This window comes from Hippoglossus hippoglossus, chromosome 23 (assembly GCF_009819705.1).
Source record: "Hippoglossus hippoglossus isolate fHipHip1 chromosome 23, fHipHip1.pri, whole genome shotgun sequence".
Classification (NCBI taxonomy): Eukaryota; Metazoa; Chordata; class Actinopteri; order Pleuronectiformes; family Pleuronectidae; genus Hippoglossus; species Hippoglossus hippoglossus.
In genome coordinates, this window is record NC_047173.1 from 4658344 (window position 1) to 4674759 (window position 16416).

At 42.2% G+C, this 16416-nt stretch overlaps 1 protein-coding gene across 2 annotated transcripts; it reads left to right on the top strand.

Moving 5' to 3' along the window:
- Positions 1-5625: 5625 nt before the first annotated feature.
- LOC117757103 (cytochrome c oxidase assembly factor 6 homolog) lies at positions 5626-16363 on the top strand. 2 transcript variants are annotated; one of them, XM_034577879.1, is made up of 3 exons: positions 5626-5631; positions 15490-15645; positions 15841-16363. In XM_034577879.1, exons 2-3 carry the CDS (start codon positions 15502-15504, stop codon positions 15937-15939), a joined length of 243 nt encoding a protein of 80 aa, XP_034433770.1. In that variant the 5' UTR covers positions 5626-5631; positions 15490-15501; the 3' UTR covers positions 15940-16363. The 2 variants fall into 2 exon arrangements, with proteins under 2 accessions (XP_034433770.1, XP_034433769.1); XM_034577878.1 differs by lacking the exon at positions 5626-5631 and adding an exon at positions 14593-14771.
- The last annotated feature ends 53 nt before the right edge of the window (positions 16364-16416 follow it).

The window sequence follows — 16416 nt, forward strand, 5'->3', positions numbered from 1 at the left end:
TGCAATAAGTTTTTTTCAGTTTAAATAAGACAATTCAGTCTAGCTGCTTTCAAACATGCAATGAACTCTGGATCATTTCCTGACAATCTCCGGAGGAGCCGTATGTGAGAATACAAACGTCAGAGTGAGAGGCTGAGAGAGTTTCTCCTGCCGGCCCCCCTTAGTATAAACTCAGGATAATGTTGGAGTGAGCTAATGAGAACACAGCAGGAGATCCTCGGCAGGATTCACCACAAGTGAGTGTCGATGACGTTTCTAACACGTGACCGATGCAAAACCGAGCCATACATGACACAGATGTCATGAGAGTTTGTGGTGATAAGCCCCGATGCTGGGGTCGAGGTTCTATAAAGAAAAACACACGATATCCGGAGCGGAATCTATACATTACATCCTACGTTGTTCATATGTGAAAGGCAAACTCCGGTTACAGTCTCTGCAGGTCATGTCAACGAGACAGTTGTGTTTACTCGGCCTAAAACAAATCTAGAAATCTTCAAGAGAAGGACTGAGTGAAGGACTAGGATTTTGCAAAGGTAAGAACTCAAGCTGATACCGTGTTCTTGTGGGAAGTGCTTCATTTTATCAATAGCAACCACTGTGGTTGTTTTACTCACCTTAACCGTGCACATAGATTAACTCATGGTTGCAAAATGCATCTTTTACAACAGCAACTGCACCTGACATGATAAAAGAACTAAATACTACTGGCATGTTTCAAACATCTATAATCTCTTAGAACACAACTTAATTTATGTCTACAACCCCGTCCCAGAGCTTCAGGGAGGCTCCGCCCATCAAACCCCAACACGCTCCAACACCACACTGGATGGTTCCTGCACATGTGCACTACTGAGCTCTCATTCACTTCAGTCCTGTTTACTCAAATGAAGATACCCGTTATAGGCGAAACAAGAACATTACTCACACTGCATGAGTGAAATCAACTGAATCATGAAAAATTAGCAAAAACACAAAAGTGTAATAACTAAAGCATCCACCTCAACGAAACACCACCTCAACGAAACCTACATGTTCACACACAGAGCGCGACTGTGTTCTGCGACAGGTGGAAAGACACGAGCTGTGTGGTGACCCGTCACAGCACCAGCCTCCTGCAAAATATCGTGAGCTTTTTTTCTTTTCTGTAGATCCTGTCACTGTGTAAAGCTGATTCTGTTTTCACTGCACTCTGGCAGCTATGGATTATGGATTACGTGCTGGCTGCCTCCTTCCTCTCTCTGACTGTGCATTCATACTGAGAGTGGAGCTACGTCAACATCCCAACTTGGACTTTCATTTAGGTCAACCACTGTCAGCTCACGCAAATCAGCTCTGTCCATCGCACAAAATATCTTAAAGGGCACAGAGAGCTTTGGGAAAAGACGCACACCCCTGCTGCGTGCTATCATTTTTACAGTTACACTGGTTGTTCTGTGTCACAAACATTCCTCTCTTGAACATGCAGAGTAAACCAGGCCTTTCTAAATTTTGAGTTTGACAAAGCAAAATATCTGAGAGATGTTAAACCTGTCCTAAATGTGTAAAAAGTCCAAACCAACCTCAGATTACTATTACCAATATTATGTTAAGGTTACTCATCTGGGCAAATGAACACCAGATTTAATGGCAATCGACCGGCCTGATCATCTCTACAGAACCCACTCCTTACAGAGTTAAAAAACTGAAAAGCACACACAAGAATAGACCACGAAACACTACTCTGGATACAATAAGATACAGGCTGAGACTTCCTCCAGTGAAGTGTTTGCTGAAAAAGGTTATCACTAAACATACATTACAACAGTTATCAGAGCAAGGAAAAGTCAAAGATGCACAAAGCCTGCAGTTTTCCTTTAAAATGTTCTCTTTTGATCATCACATCTATCTCATAATTTGTTTAGGAGCATTTGTTTTTGTGTGTTTGACAGTGTTTGTGTGTGTCTGAACCCCTGTTGCCATGACAGTGGATGCTGATCCTGAGTCGACAGTGATATTGACTTCCAGCGGTGGCAACTGGAGGTCAGTATCCTGGACGACACTGGGCTGACAAATACCGCTCGATGTGTGTGTGTGTGTGTATGCACATGTGACAGATGCTGTCAGTGCTCAATGCCTGCTGTGGAGCAATGCAGCTCTGTGTGTGTGCTCCACAATGTATTGAAAATGTATCCTGATATCACCGATATCAACATGTGCGATATACACATCGCAAAAGACTGCTTGAACTGCGGTAGATGTAGTTCCATGTGTTATGCATTCACGCGTGTGTCAATATATTTGGCCAATCAGATGGATCCCTGCTGCCCTAGATAATGAATTAAAGATATTCAGATCATTGACAGGTTTTCCGTCAATAAATCATTGTCGGAGGAAGAAAATAGAGAGAGAACAGAGAATTGCGAGGCGGCTCCGACAAATCGTGCTCCTGATTAAATTCTACAGTGGAAAGTTCCAGTGATCATGTTTGTCCTGGGTTGAATTCATCACTATTAGTGGTTGATTATATAAAAGAATTGCGTAGCGTATTTATGATCCTAGAACCTGAGGGGAAAGTGCACTGACTCCGCTGCTCTCCCTCTCTGCTGACGTCTCTCGCTCACTACAGTTTAAATGTTGATTTGATTGAAATGACGCCACAATACCAACATTGATCATCGCATAATGATCGATACTTTTCTTAACGAGTTCAATCTTTCTTCACAGCAACACCGTAAGTGGACTTAGTGGAGCAGTGCATGGCTCCCTGGGTGTTTGCCCCAGACTAGGTGCTGTGAGCTATCCATGGTCCCTGTGATAAAAACCATGTTGTTGGAAAGAATATAATGCTTTAGATTTTCTTACAGTGTCTGCAGAGACCATTTCCTGTATGGGGTCTAGGTTCCACCACAGATCTTCAAGTCATATGACTCACCTCACACTTGAGACACTCTACAAAGTAGAGAACAATCCCAGCTGAAGGTCTTGAGATGATTCTGGAGAGTTCAAGAATCAGTTTCTCCAGTCACAGCCGGACCCTTCCTCCTTATCCTCTTCCTCTTTTTGCCCTGTAAACAAACACAAACATGTCAGACTCTCCATCTGACAGCAGCTGCAGTGACCTTGTTGCATAATGTGGCTGTAAAAGGATGTGAACATGTATGAGTTGTCTGTGAGCATAGTGTACAGTACTTACATAATTATCACCCGCTGACCACTCAGGGAAGAGATGAAGGTGGAGCTGCATCTCCCTCTCAGCTTCATTGTAATATTTCGCCTGCTCCTTGTTGGACAGCGACTTCCACTGTGCGCGCGCACACACACACACACACACACGCACACACACACGCACGCACGCACGCACGCACGCACGCACGCACGCACGCACGCACGCACGCACGCACGCACACACACACACACACACACACACACACACAAACACACAGAGAGAGATCCACATTAACTGGTGCAGGTCCTGTGTTGAAACCTCCCACAGTGTATTTGTGACATGAAATGCTGGAAATCATCATTTCCAATTTAGATTGGTTCACTGGTCACGTGACAGTAAATACAAATCATTCAAGAACAAAACTTAGTGAGTCACAATGTCAAGAGTTACAGAGGAACAATTTAGAAGTGCTGTCTCAGACACTGCTCGATAGATGACGGCACAACGCTTGTGAACCTAACCCTAACCCATTTTTTTTTTAAATCATCATCGTATCAGGCCGTCATGTGAAATGCCAGGAGCGAGAGAAAATGTTTGAGTGTGTGTGTGCATGTGCCCCCAGACAGCGAGCACACACACAGGCCCCGGGGACCCGCCCCCACTCACTCACTCGCTCACAGCGACACATGCAGTGAGGTCAGAGCTCGTTCACGTGAAGCAGCCGGTCAGTGATTTCGTAGAAGAACAGTGGAAACAGTGAAAACACAGAGTTCCTCTGGTCTCAGCTGCTCAGTGATCAGAGCAGAAGCTGCAGGTGGTTTGTACCGAGCTGGAGTTTCTGTGTCCTCCTCCACTCTGACCTGCTCTCACTGGAACTGATAAACACTCCTCACTAGTTATCAGGACCTGATCAGCACATGAAGTCACTGAGTGTTTGTTTGATTCGCTCCAGAGTTTATGAGGCTGCATTTTTAATAATTCAGGAAAAATGACTCGTCAGCATGTTGTGCTCAGTACAACACGAGACGCTCACAGTGTTAAAGTGAGCGGAGCGACACGCAGACATGACCCGACACCATCGATTCATAACAAAACACACGACCGTAAGTTTGTCGTGACATTTTAATTATTTTTTGATAGACTGCTTAACTTGAATGTACTTGAATGATTATTTAATTTTCACACTGAACTGGAGGGAACTCTAATAATAAAATAATACATTGATAGGATACATTTTATAAAAAAATAAATAAGATGTAGTTTGAGTTTCCCCTTTTCTTATTTTTTTCCTAATTTATAACTACATTACACATATAAACAATCTCAACAAATATGAACAACTAAACGGTGTCTGTTGCATCCGCGTCCTAACCAACCAAATCAGAACGTTCCTGCATTTCTAATATTGTCACCCTCTTAAACTAATGGCCCAAGTCATTTTTTCAGGTTTTTCAGAAAACACAAAAAAAATTACCAAATATTGAATATATGACATTTATTAATAATTTCACTCAAAAAGGTTATGACAATAGATGACTATTGACATACTTATAACAATGTCTGTCAATTATGTAACATAAGAGGAATAAATGACTTAGGCAAATTTTTGAACATTCCTTTGTGACTTAAGCAATTTTAAACCTTCAACTCTGTCAACAACAAAGCATAACTAACAAACTAACTAAACATAATGCTGAGGAGGCATGTGCACCTCCTCACTTCTCCCTCCAGCTCTTCTTTGCTGGGTTCTTGACTGATACCTATTAATGTGGCAAATTGTCAAAGAAGTGATGACACTCAACGGGCATGACGTGTTTCATTGACTGGAGGTCCTAGAACTTTCTCTCCTTGATTGGCAGAGCACATGGAAACATTCGTATCCATGCTATCGGCTCATTTGGCACCTATACCCTTTGTGGCAGTGCTTCCCACGCAGAGTCCTCCGAGAAGGACAGCTTGAAATGGACCTCGCATTCACTGCTAAACTGAAGAGCCCGCAAGTGATGCACAGTCGGATCTCCAGCTTTTTTGCCTGGTCTGATGCTAATGAAATAAGATCCATTCATTTTCAGGAGCTCATCATGCTTGAGCACCTTCACATGGTAAGATGATGGGCTGATTCTTTTACATTACATTTCATTTAGCTGACGCTTTTATCCAAAGCGACTTAGTTACTTAGTGCATTCAACCATGAGGGTACAAACCCAGAACAACAAGAATCAAGAAAGTACAATTTCTTCAAAAAAGCAAAACTACAAAGTGCTATAAGTAAGTGCCATTTAAGTGCTACTAAATTGTTAGTTTTAAAATTGTATTCAAGGTATAGTCGGAAGAGGTGTGTTTTTAGTGTTTAGTGTGTTTTTGATTCTTGCAGTCTGGAGTACGATGACGTAGTCTCTCGGGGTGAAGTTATCCTTAACTATTTTGCGTTCAATAGTACTATGCATGCTGTCACACTCCATTTGTGTGTGCCCTGCAACAAGGTATTTCTGTGTTTGACTTTGATCTCTTTGAGTTCTGGATGGTCTTTGATCACACCTTCAAAGGACTCATCACAGGATGGGGTATTGTCTGGATCGCTTATATCATCATCAGATATTTCCTCTTCATGGTGTGGATGTGTCTGCTTGGCGTCTTCAACAACATCAACGGGAGTGTTTAAGGTATTGTCTGCTGCATCTGAAACAGAGTCTTGGCCTGGTACATGCTGCTTCATCTCTTCAACTCATTGTCATTTTCAGTGGATGAGGCCTGATTGGTGTCAGAATTGTCAAGTGCATCTCCTACCATAAAGGAAAAACATTTCAACCCCTTGAGGTGTACAGTCAAAAATGTGTGATCATTCTGAAAAACATTCATTGCCTCGTGGTCACTTGTATTAAGCTACATCAGGGATCCCTAAAGGGGTGCACAAGCTGTTGTAAAGAGGATCCTTTGTAATATTTTAGTTATACACAATTTCTAGCTGTTAGATTACAAATCTTACGGTATTCAAATCTTTCTTAATTAGATCATGTAATGTGGAAAAAATTAGACAAAAACTAACTGTAGATGAAATATTGTTAACAGAAAGCCTCTAACTTGTAACAGCCACAGATTCTGGAGCCATTCCACTCTTTGCTAAATGCTAGATTCATGGACCTAGCTATTTTGCTGACTAAAAAGACTGAATAAAAAGACAAAATAACTATGCAATATTTATAGCCTAGCCTATATTATAGTAAACCTCATCAATTACCAATAGGGGACGAGCCCTGAATCATGGAAATAACTTCAGCGGTTAGGTAGATTTCCGTTCTTCTTGATGCAGCCGCCATCTTGAAAAGCTTGTAAAATTGCCTAAGTCACATTGTCTTTTGACTTAGGCAAAATAAAACGGCCTAAGTCACACTCTTGACAAAGGCCATTATTCTACAGAGGTAGAATTGCATGATCTGTTCAACTGAGGATGAAGGCGATCATGAGAAGATGATTTAGGCAAAAATAATCATTTTTGTCAAAAAATGACTTAGGCCATTATTTTAGGAAGGTGACGATATTTAACGCACAGACCGTTGAAACGATGCAAATGCAGCACATCATTGCTTCACTTGACCTCAGAGACACCTGGAGAGTGAACCTCTACATTTTAACCTCATTTTGCTTTCACAGTCAGAGTATAAATATTATCATCTGCAAAAAGAATGGACCTAAACGCACTGATAGAGGAGCTGGAAAGAAGGGGCGACATCGTCATGGACCCCGCCGTGAAGAATGAACGGTTTGTGGAGACGACTGATTCTCCTCTTCTTGGTGATGCCCCAGCGGAGGAAGTGTTGTGCCTCCAGCAGCCTCAACCAGACCCCCCCATGCCCCAGGGTGCAGCACCTGCCAGCCTGCAGCAGCCATTCCTGCCTGCACCTGGACTTGATGCTGCACCGGGTCCTTCCAGGTACCCGCCTCCAATTGTCATGCCGCCAGGCCTCTGGTACAACCAGGCAGCTCCTTGCAGCCAACAACAGGTAGGGTATCAACTACTACACATCAGTGGATTGGGATGATTTAGGTGACAAACTTACGATCGTGTGTTTTGTTATGAATCGATGGTGTCGGATCATGTCTGCGTGTCGCTCCGCTCACTTTAACACTGTGAGCGTCTCGTGTTGTACTGAGCACAACATGCTGACGAGTCATTTTTCATGATGTTTGAATGCAGCCTCATAAACTCTGGAGCGAATCAAACAAACACTCAGTGACTTCATGTGCTGATCAGGTCCTGATAACTAGTGAGGAGTGTTTATCAGTTCCAGTGAGAGCAGGTCAGAGTGGAGGAGGACACAGAAACTCCAGCTCGGTACAAACCACCTGCAGCTTCTGCTCTGATCACTGAGCAGCTGAGACCAGAGAAACTCTGTGTTTTCACTGTTTCCACTGATCTTCTACGAAGTCACTGACCGGCTGCTTCACGTGAACGAGCTCTGACCTCACTGCGTGTGTCGCTGTGAGCGAACGAGTGGGGGCGGGTCCCCGGGGCCTGTCTGGGGGCACATGCACACACACACACAACATTTTTCTCTCGCTCCTGGCATTTCACATGACGGCCTGATACAATGATTTTTTTAAAAATGCACGTGAACGTAAGTGGCGTACTCACGTTCATCATATAAAAAAAGGTTCATTCAGTTCATCGTTCACGAAAAATATGAACAACATATGCACAACACTGCTATACATTATACAAAGGGCTGGTTTGGTATAACGTGTACAGGCTGTGTTTTTACTCCACTGCAGCTCTTTCAGGCAGTAACTGAAACTTTGTGTCTGTTCACGTCTCTAGTTCAACAATGTCCCAGTTGTGAGTCTCCCTCAGGACCTGGGGAACAACCTGGTTCCTATTGGATTTGTGTAAGTATCACACACAGAAATGCAAACAAACACACAACTGTGAGCCTCTGTTTGTATCTTCCAACCCACTTGTTCACTCAGCTAATGTGTCCCCCTGATTGTGTCTACGTAGGAATGGACAGGTGATTTACCATTATCCCGCCAGTACAGCTCCTGTGATGGCTCCTTATAATCCTCCAGTGAACCGCCCCCCTCCAGTGTAAGTCCACCTGACTGGTTGATCATCTGTGTCTGACCACAACAAAGCCAGACTCAAAATCAAATCACACTCACCTTATATTTCATATATTTATTTCTTATTTATGTTCCAAGATCCTCGTCAACTTTATTGTTTGTTTCCTTGCTCACAGTTTCACACACAGAAATTCATCTCTGCCTCTTTTTTTTTCTGTTTTCCCATAGAAAGAGAAGGTTTCACCGACAGCCGAACCCCGAGAAAATGGCGTATGTTAAGAAGCCACCAAACGCCTTCATGATTTTCCTCAAGGAACAGAGGCCAAGAGTTGTGGCCGAGCTTGGAAACTCCGACTGTGCGGCTGTCAACAAAATCATTGGACAGAGAGTAGGTGTCTTTATTCTGTATGTTTAAGTCAGTATCATACAAACCTCACCACAGTTTGATTAAAGATTCACAAGCGTTGTGCCGTCATCTATCGAGCAGTGTCTGAGACAGCACTTCTAAAATGTTCCTCTGTAACCCTTGAAATTGTGACTCACTAAGTTTTGTTCTTGGGAATGATTTGTATTTACTGTCACGTGACCAGTGAACAAATCTAAATTGGAAAAGAGGATTTCCAGCATTTTATGTCACAAATACACTGTGGGAGGTTTCAACACAGGACCTGCACCAGTTAATGTGGATCTCTGTGTATTAATGCGTGTGTGTGTGTGTGTGTGTGTGTGTGTGTGTGTGTGTGTGTGTGTGTGTGTGTGTGTGTGTGTGTGTGTGTGTGTGTTGTCCTGTGTCCACAGTGGAAGTCGCTGTCCAACAACGAGCAGATCAAATATTACGATGAAGCTGAGAAGGAGATGCAGCTCCACAATTATCTCTTCCCTGAGTGGACAGCGGCCGATAATTATGTAAGTACTGTACACTATGCTCACAGACAACTCATACATGTTCACATCATTTTACAGCCACATTATGCAACAAGGTCACTGCAGCTGCTGTCAGATGGAGAGTCTGACATGTTTGGGTTTGTTTACAGGGCAGGAAGAGGAAGAGGATAAGGAGGAAGGGTCCGGCTGAGACTGGAGAACCTGATTCTTGAACTCTCCAGAATCATCTCAAGACCTTCAGCTGGGATTATTCTTCACCTTCAGTCCACCTATATGTATTTTTTAAATAAAATGACAACTTCAATCTAATCCTGGTCCCTGTCTATAGTTATTCATCAAGTTCAGTATCTAAATCAACTTGTAGAGACCTCACACACATGTGAGATGTCTCTTGTACCGTCGGTTCCGCTGGAGATTTATCTAAGAAAATGACAGTGTGAAAAACAATGTCATTTTCTTTTCTTGGAACAGGTCAAGTGGAAATGCCCAAACCGTTCCATTACATTACATTCAAATAAGCCTTATAGCCACAGCCAAATTATGTTCCTCAGCTACACAGTGGAGGTAGTTACAGGTTTCTATTTCTATTCGTCAACATACAGTGGCTGGAAATGAGTAATGTAAAATGGAATGAAATGGTAATAAGTTGTAAGGTGTAAACAATGTCATTACAAAGAAGTAGAGGAGGTGTGGAAAGTATATATTTGTGTTCACATCATAACGAGTTTGTTTCATCTCTCTGCTCCACTCGTCATCTTTACCTTCAGACCCTTTCTGTTTCTGCTCCATGTCCCTGCGGTATTCCTCCAGCTGCTGGTCGCTGAGTGTGGTAAGGGGGTTGGGACCCTGCTTGCAGACGATGACTTTGGGCTGGTGCTCCTTTTTTGATGATCGTGTTGGATGCCATCACGCGCTTCTCCTTCAGGACAGACAAAAGGCGGAACTTAGGATAGATAATAGTTCCTCTCGGTTACATGAGGAAGAATTCAATATAATGAAAACTAGCTATAGTTTCAAATACATGCACAAAACATCACATAATTTAAGACTTGAGAATGATGCAGGATATTTTCAGAGCACAAATGAGAGCACACAGGTCAGTTCAAAATCCAAGAAGCACACGTTATAATGTTAAATCACAGGTTAATACTTATTATATTAGGGGATTCTAAGATTTTCCCTTTTCCACTGAGCTAAGAGCTCCCCAGCTAAGGAAGTGTAAAACATGCAAACAGAACTCGAAAGGCAATTAAGCAATTATTGAATGTTTTGCATGTCAAAAAGAGAATAAAGCTGAATGCACAGAAATCATTTTTGACTGTAGGGGTTTTTTGTTTGTTTCAAGATACAACTGGAATTACCCCCCTGTGGTTGTATTCCTCTGCCAACAAGTGCAGTTTCAGTCTAGATACATTTTTGTCTTCCAGACTCATATAAGGTCACCGTGGCCTTGACATTTGTCCAAGTGACAACAATAAAAAAACAAAGACTGCAACCAAAGTGAGGTCAATAATGTCATAAGAACTTGGTCAAACCTAAGCGACAGTCAGTAAATGTACCTTGCCATCTGAGCCTCTGCGAGGATTCAGACTGTGCCTGTCAACCCCTCGCAACTATACCTATGTTGTGTCAAGTACTGTCACTCTCCTGCTGGCATCTTATCTGAAATGACAGTGACCGACAGGTGACAGCCAGCTCATCTACAGAAGATCCTCCTATATTTATTTTTTACAAATTTCCATTTGGGTTGCCTGGTTGCTTTTGTGGTCTGTGAATTAAGATGATTAATTCAAACACCACAAACGCAACCCAAATCAATTCACTAAAGTTCTGGCTACTAGCAGCCGTAGCTCATCTCAAAAGCCAAAGTCTTTCTCCTGCTGTCTTACCATTAGTAACAATAATCATGATGACTGTAAATGCATGGTACATAATACTTTATGCTTTTAGTGCTCTCCACAAACAGTCTAGTGCGAGCTTGTATGGCTGCTCTTATCAATATTACAGAGGGAGAACAAGGAAATGCTTTAGTTCTTTTAATAGCCTCAAAACGACACAGGGGATCAGCTACCTCACAAGTTTACCTAAAAAGCCCCAGAAAGTAGGAGCTTTAAACAGAATGAGGCAATAACATCAGGAGCTATCAGAGTCTAATGAAAGCCTCTCGTACACGCTATATAAAGAATAGTACTGAATGAGAGCTGAGGGGTGGAGAGAGCCGGCACTATCCAACAGGTTGAGCCTCCGTCACTGCCAGCATTAAGCTTCAAATCCCACTGATGCTATGTTGAATATGGAAAAAGTACACAAATAACTGAACTGTCAAAGAACCTGCTAAACCTCAACAGAACAAGTTGACATTCTGACAAGGGGAAAGAGAGGAGAGGAAGAGGACGAGAAAAAAGGAGAGGAAGAGGAGACAAAGTCGTGTTAAATCCTGCATTCTAGTTGATCTTAGAATAGGATGATGACATGATAATCCTTAGTCTGTGTTTGTTTCTGTTTAATCTCCATCTTTTTCACTGGATTCTTTCTTGATGACAACCCTCTATGTTATGTAATCAGTAAGTTGATATGGTCAACTGAAGTTTGTCGAATGCAGTACAGGAGACATGGAGGAAATCCATACTCTTTATGTGTCAGCCTCTGTATGCAGGGTAGCTACTAGGGCTGGGAGATGTCAACTGAACTGGTAATAACGATGTATGCAGTGAAACCCTAACCCTAAGCCCGTCGCAACAGAATTGGGGTTCAGTATCTTGTCCAAGGACACTTCAGTATGTGGAATGGGGTAGACTGGGATTGATCTGCTGTGTGCAGCACTGAAGACACTGACACTGAACACTGAGAATTTAAAACTACGTTTAAACTGTGGCGGGTCAGACACGTCAGATGAGTCAAAGTCCGTGTGAGTCTGCGTGTCAGAGAGCGAGGGATAGAAAAATTGAGTGAGCGGACTCAGAATAGACTGAATATATTTTATTGTATTAGGATTATATAATATATAATAAGTCTCAGTTCCTACGTTACTTATTTATAGAGTTGAATGAATTCTCGTGGAGACAGATCAATGAAAAAAAAGACAAAATCGACAAAAGAAACAACAACACAGCGTGTGGATGTGGCCCCTGCAGTGGCTGCCACTAATCTCAGAACAGCTCACCTGTCCACATCAGAACCCCTCAGACCATAGAAATGTTTAAATCATTGCTAAACACCCACTTCGCCTCACTGCCTTTCAATTTCATTTGAGTTTGAGACCTTGATTTCATCTGATATTGTGTAATAATGCCATCATTATGATGTTTAATGTTTTTCTATTTATTCCGTTTCTTTTTAAATATATATAATTTAAAATGTTTGTATTTTAAGCCTGTTCATTATTTTGGTGAACCTTGTTGTTTTAAACATGCTGTATGAATAAACTATGACTTGACTTGATTATTTTTGTTCAAGAGACTCCGCCCCCCCTTCTCTCTGATCATAGAGTGACTCAAGTTCTTTTGTTAAGTAATTAGCAAGTGAAGGATTTCTGTAAAGTGGAGGAAGATACAGTTACAGCAGGACAAGTTACCAGTTTACAATGTTGTTAGTTTCCTGTGGATCACCTGTTTGCATGAATTAGGGAAATTGCGTGCATATTTAACTATTCAAGTTGTATCCATGCCTGCAGGACATTGCTGTGTTAGACAACTACTCCCACAGAGCTCATTAAGGTTATTAAGGACTGTTCTGTTTGTTAACGTACTGTTTAGAGTTTTTATCTTCTCCAATTAAGTCATATTTCCGTGGTTAATGCATGTAATGTTATGATAATAATAACAATATGGATCCGCATTAGCACATTTTTCTCTGTGTGCATATTTTTTTTCCTGCAGACCACTCACATACTTATTGATCTCATGCTCAGCAATAAACAAGTTCTACCACCTCCGTGTCTGATCAACACCCCTAGCGACTCCTACCTTACCTAACCCACTCAGCCTCATCTACAATTTTCTTGTTACTTGTTTTAATGATTGTTCTTTTCATGTTTTTACACTTTCCTTGTAGATATTTTGTGAATTTGTGCAGTCATGTGTAGGGACAAGAGTTTTGAAAACACTCTAGTGCTTTGGTCCTAAATCTCCATATTGGAGCACAGAAAAAAAAAGTCTGACAGCAGAGGAAACAAACTTGGCAGTCGGGTCAATAGGTAAATGGTGTGTGACATAAATAGTGAATGAAGCTGTGTCTTTGAAGCAGCAAGAGAGACACACTCAAGTCTCACACACACACACAGCTAAGAACAGGGCTTGCACCTCACCCCTGCATCAGAGTGCTTGTGTTTTTAATTCCCTTCAGTCTGCACAGGCACACAAACTGAGATGGATTTGTGCTGGGCACCATGGCAACCAGTGGGGCTATTCTCCGTCACTGTGGCTGAGGGAAAGAAGAAAAAGAAAGGGAGGGAGAGAGAGAGTTGATCAACAGCAGACATTTTCATGCTGCGTTTCTCACACACACACACACACACACACACACACACACACACACACACACACACACACATATTGTCAATCGGTGGTTGTTGAAATTGGGTGTTGTGTGAATAGAGGCTTCCTCAGAAGGAAAATATATACAATACATTTTTCTTTGATTAAACAAACAAACACACAAATTTAACTTGTGTACATTAGTTAAAGCTACTGTTACACTTCACTGGGGTTACTGGATAGAGAGACATGGTTTATTATGGTTAAATGTGATGTACATGTATGTTTATTTAGATTCAACATATTATATTTAAGATGCTCAGATGCAAAGATACAAAGGTTGAGCTTAATTGATTTATTGATTGATTACCTTCTTTGTTATTCCTATTTTTGTATTTGTGTGACCATGGACGGGGTGGGATCAGACTAGTGTTGTTACCAGGATACATGAATCCTTATTTAAAGTTAAAGCTAATAAAAAGAAGTTAAGTCTTAAAGAAAATTAAGATTACAACAACTTCATCAATTTGAGACACGTGCGCTGCAAAAAGTCACAACACGTGCAATTACAGAAACGCGCTGCGGCTGCGAATGGCAAAACGACACCGGAAATGTTTCCAGTTCAGAAAAGCATTGAACTACAATCAGGTCCATCACTTTTGTTGGGTCCCATTGAAACATTTCCAGTGTCGTTTTGCTTTGTGCTGTATTTACCTGTGTTTTCTTAATTTACAATGCTATGAGCTCTCTCGGCCACTGTATAAAAGAGCGGACTATTGTATACATGGTGAAGACGACATTTGAACCGGAGCCAAACCTTTGAAACACACTTCACACAGTGGGCTTCACACTGTAGCTATGTTAAAATGGAGAGAAATATGGACGCTATCTTAAAATGCTGCTACATTGTGTTCAAACGTCTGGAGGAAGTTTTACTCACTTTGTCGTTTCTCCATCACTTCGCTAATGAACCCCCGTGCGTCATCACCTGGCGTGTGCTGTCAGTCGCGCGTGACGCCATCACGCAGCGACAACCAGGAAGTGGCGTCGCGCGTCCTTCAGTGCGCCCGGTGCTGCAGGGAGTCTTGTTGTTGTTGTTGTAGCAGCAGCAGCAACGGAGTTTCTGTGCTTCCCTCTGGTTTTATGGAGTGACAGGAGCAAACAGCAGCGGAGATCCACCCCGAGAGGCTTCGACCTGTCACTCGGTGAGTGCGTTCAGCCCGAGTCACCTCACCGCCATCGGTTTACTCTCTGTTCATGATGAGCTAAGCTAATTATTTGCAGCTTAATGTCGAGCTGAACCTGACACAGAGATGCCAAGTAGATTAAATGAAGATGTTGGTGTGTTGTGGCTGAGGCGAGGACGTAACAACACCATGAACGAGCAGAAACAAGGAGTAAACCCAGAGTATAAAGTAGCAGCAGGTTTAAAAATAATGAAGTGACTGTACTGGTTAGCATAGCACAGGTCAGTGTACACTAAGATAAAACTTTATTGATCCACACACCGGGGAAATTCAGTTGTTCCAGCAGCAGGCAGACAAGAGAAGATATATAGATATATATAGAAAAAGGCAATAGAATAAAATAGTATGTACATTATATACACCGTTCACGGTTTGTGTAGAAATGTTATGAAGTAAAGTGCAGTGGTAAAGGATGATTGCACGAGCAGGTATGAAAACCTTTTGTGCATAAACATAAGGACATATTGGGATGTGCAGGTGACCCAAATGTGCAAAAAGTTATTTTATGTTAGAAATAGTGTGAGTAGAGCAGTGGGAGTGAAGGACCTGTGTTCCCTCTTGCATTGTGTGTTACTTTGTCCAGCACCTGCTTGTTCATAATGGTGTTTTGGCAGCAGTTACTTCAGCTCCTGTATTGACTCATCCTGCCCTGTCATGTGTGTGAACTCCCTCCAAGACTCCGGTAGAGATGCCGGCTCCGAGTTCATCAGAGAGAAAGGCCTGCTGGGATGCCAGGGACCTGCTGTGGAAATGTCTGGATGACAAGGACGACAAAGCTGCAGCCTGCCAGAACTTCCAGAGCGAATTTGAGGCGAAATGCCCCGCTCAGTGGGTAAATGATCCCCCGTCTCTTTTGCCCTCTATGAACTGTAAAATCCTGGGGTTTACATTTAGACGTTGGTGTTGAGAGCGGTGTTGAGAGCAGTCCCTCAAACACCTAGAAATCTGTTTGATTGAAGAGCAGACACCACCTAAAACTGAGCTTCACGTTTATCGCTGGACTCATCTTCTCTGTTTTTCGCTGCAGGTGAAATATTTCTCAAAGAGGAGAGACTACTTGAAATACAAGGATAAGATGCAAAAGGAAGGCTTCACACCTGCCCAAGGCCCCCGACAGCCCTCCTAACAACTGGAGAGCAGACGGTGAAAATCTGCAGACTGAATGGCTTTTAGCCTCATTCACACACGTTCAGGACTGGGGAGCAGTTTTGTTATTTATTTGTATAGAGAAATAAGGTGCAGCGGGACAGCATACAGAAAAATAACTCTAAATGAAAGTGACGTGTGGCATCACTGTCACTGAGATATTTTGTATGAAAGGAAACCACAGGAAAGGAAGAGGGAAAAGATCCACAATTAATTCTGAGAATTAATCTGAAAATGATTTGTTATTTTGTCTGGGTGGACATACTTAAAATTTTAAATTAGGGAAAGTAATACTTCTGATAAATGCATGCCTTAAATATATCTAGATGTACAGTACACACTCATACTGGATCTGTGTCAGCACTCATCCTAATACAGAACATGATTTTTCTGTGATTGAAACCAAAATGTCTCCAGAGGAGAGTGTTGTTCTGTTGTTTGGGTTGACGTTTTTGTG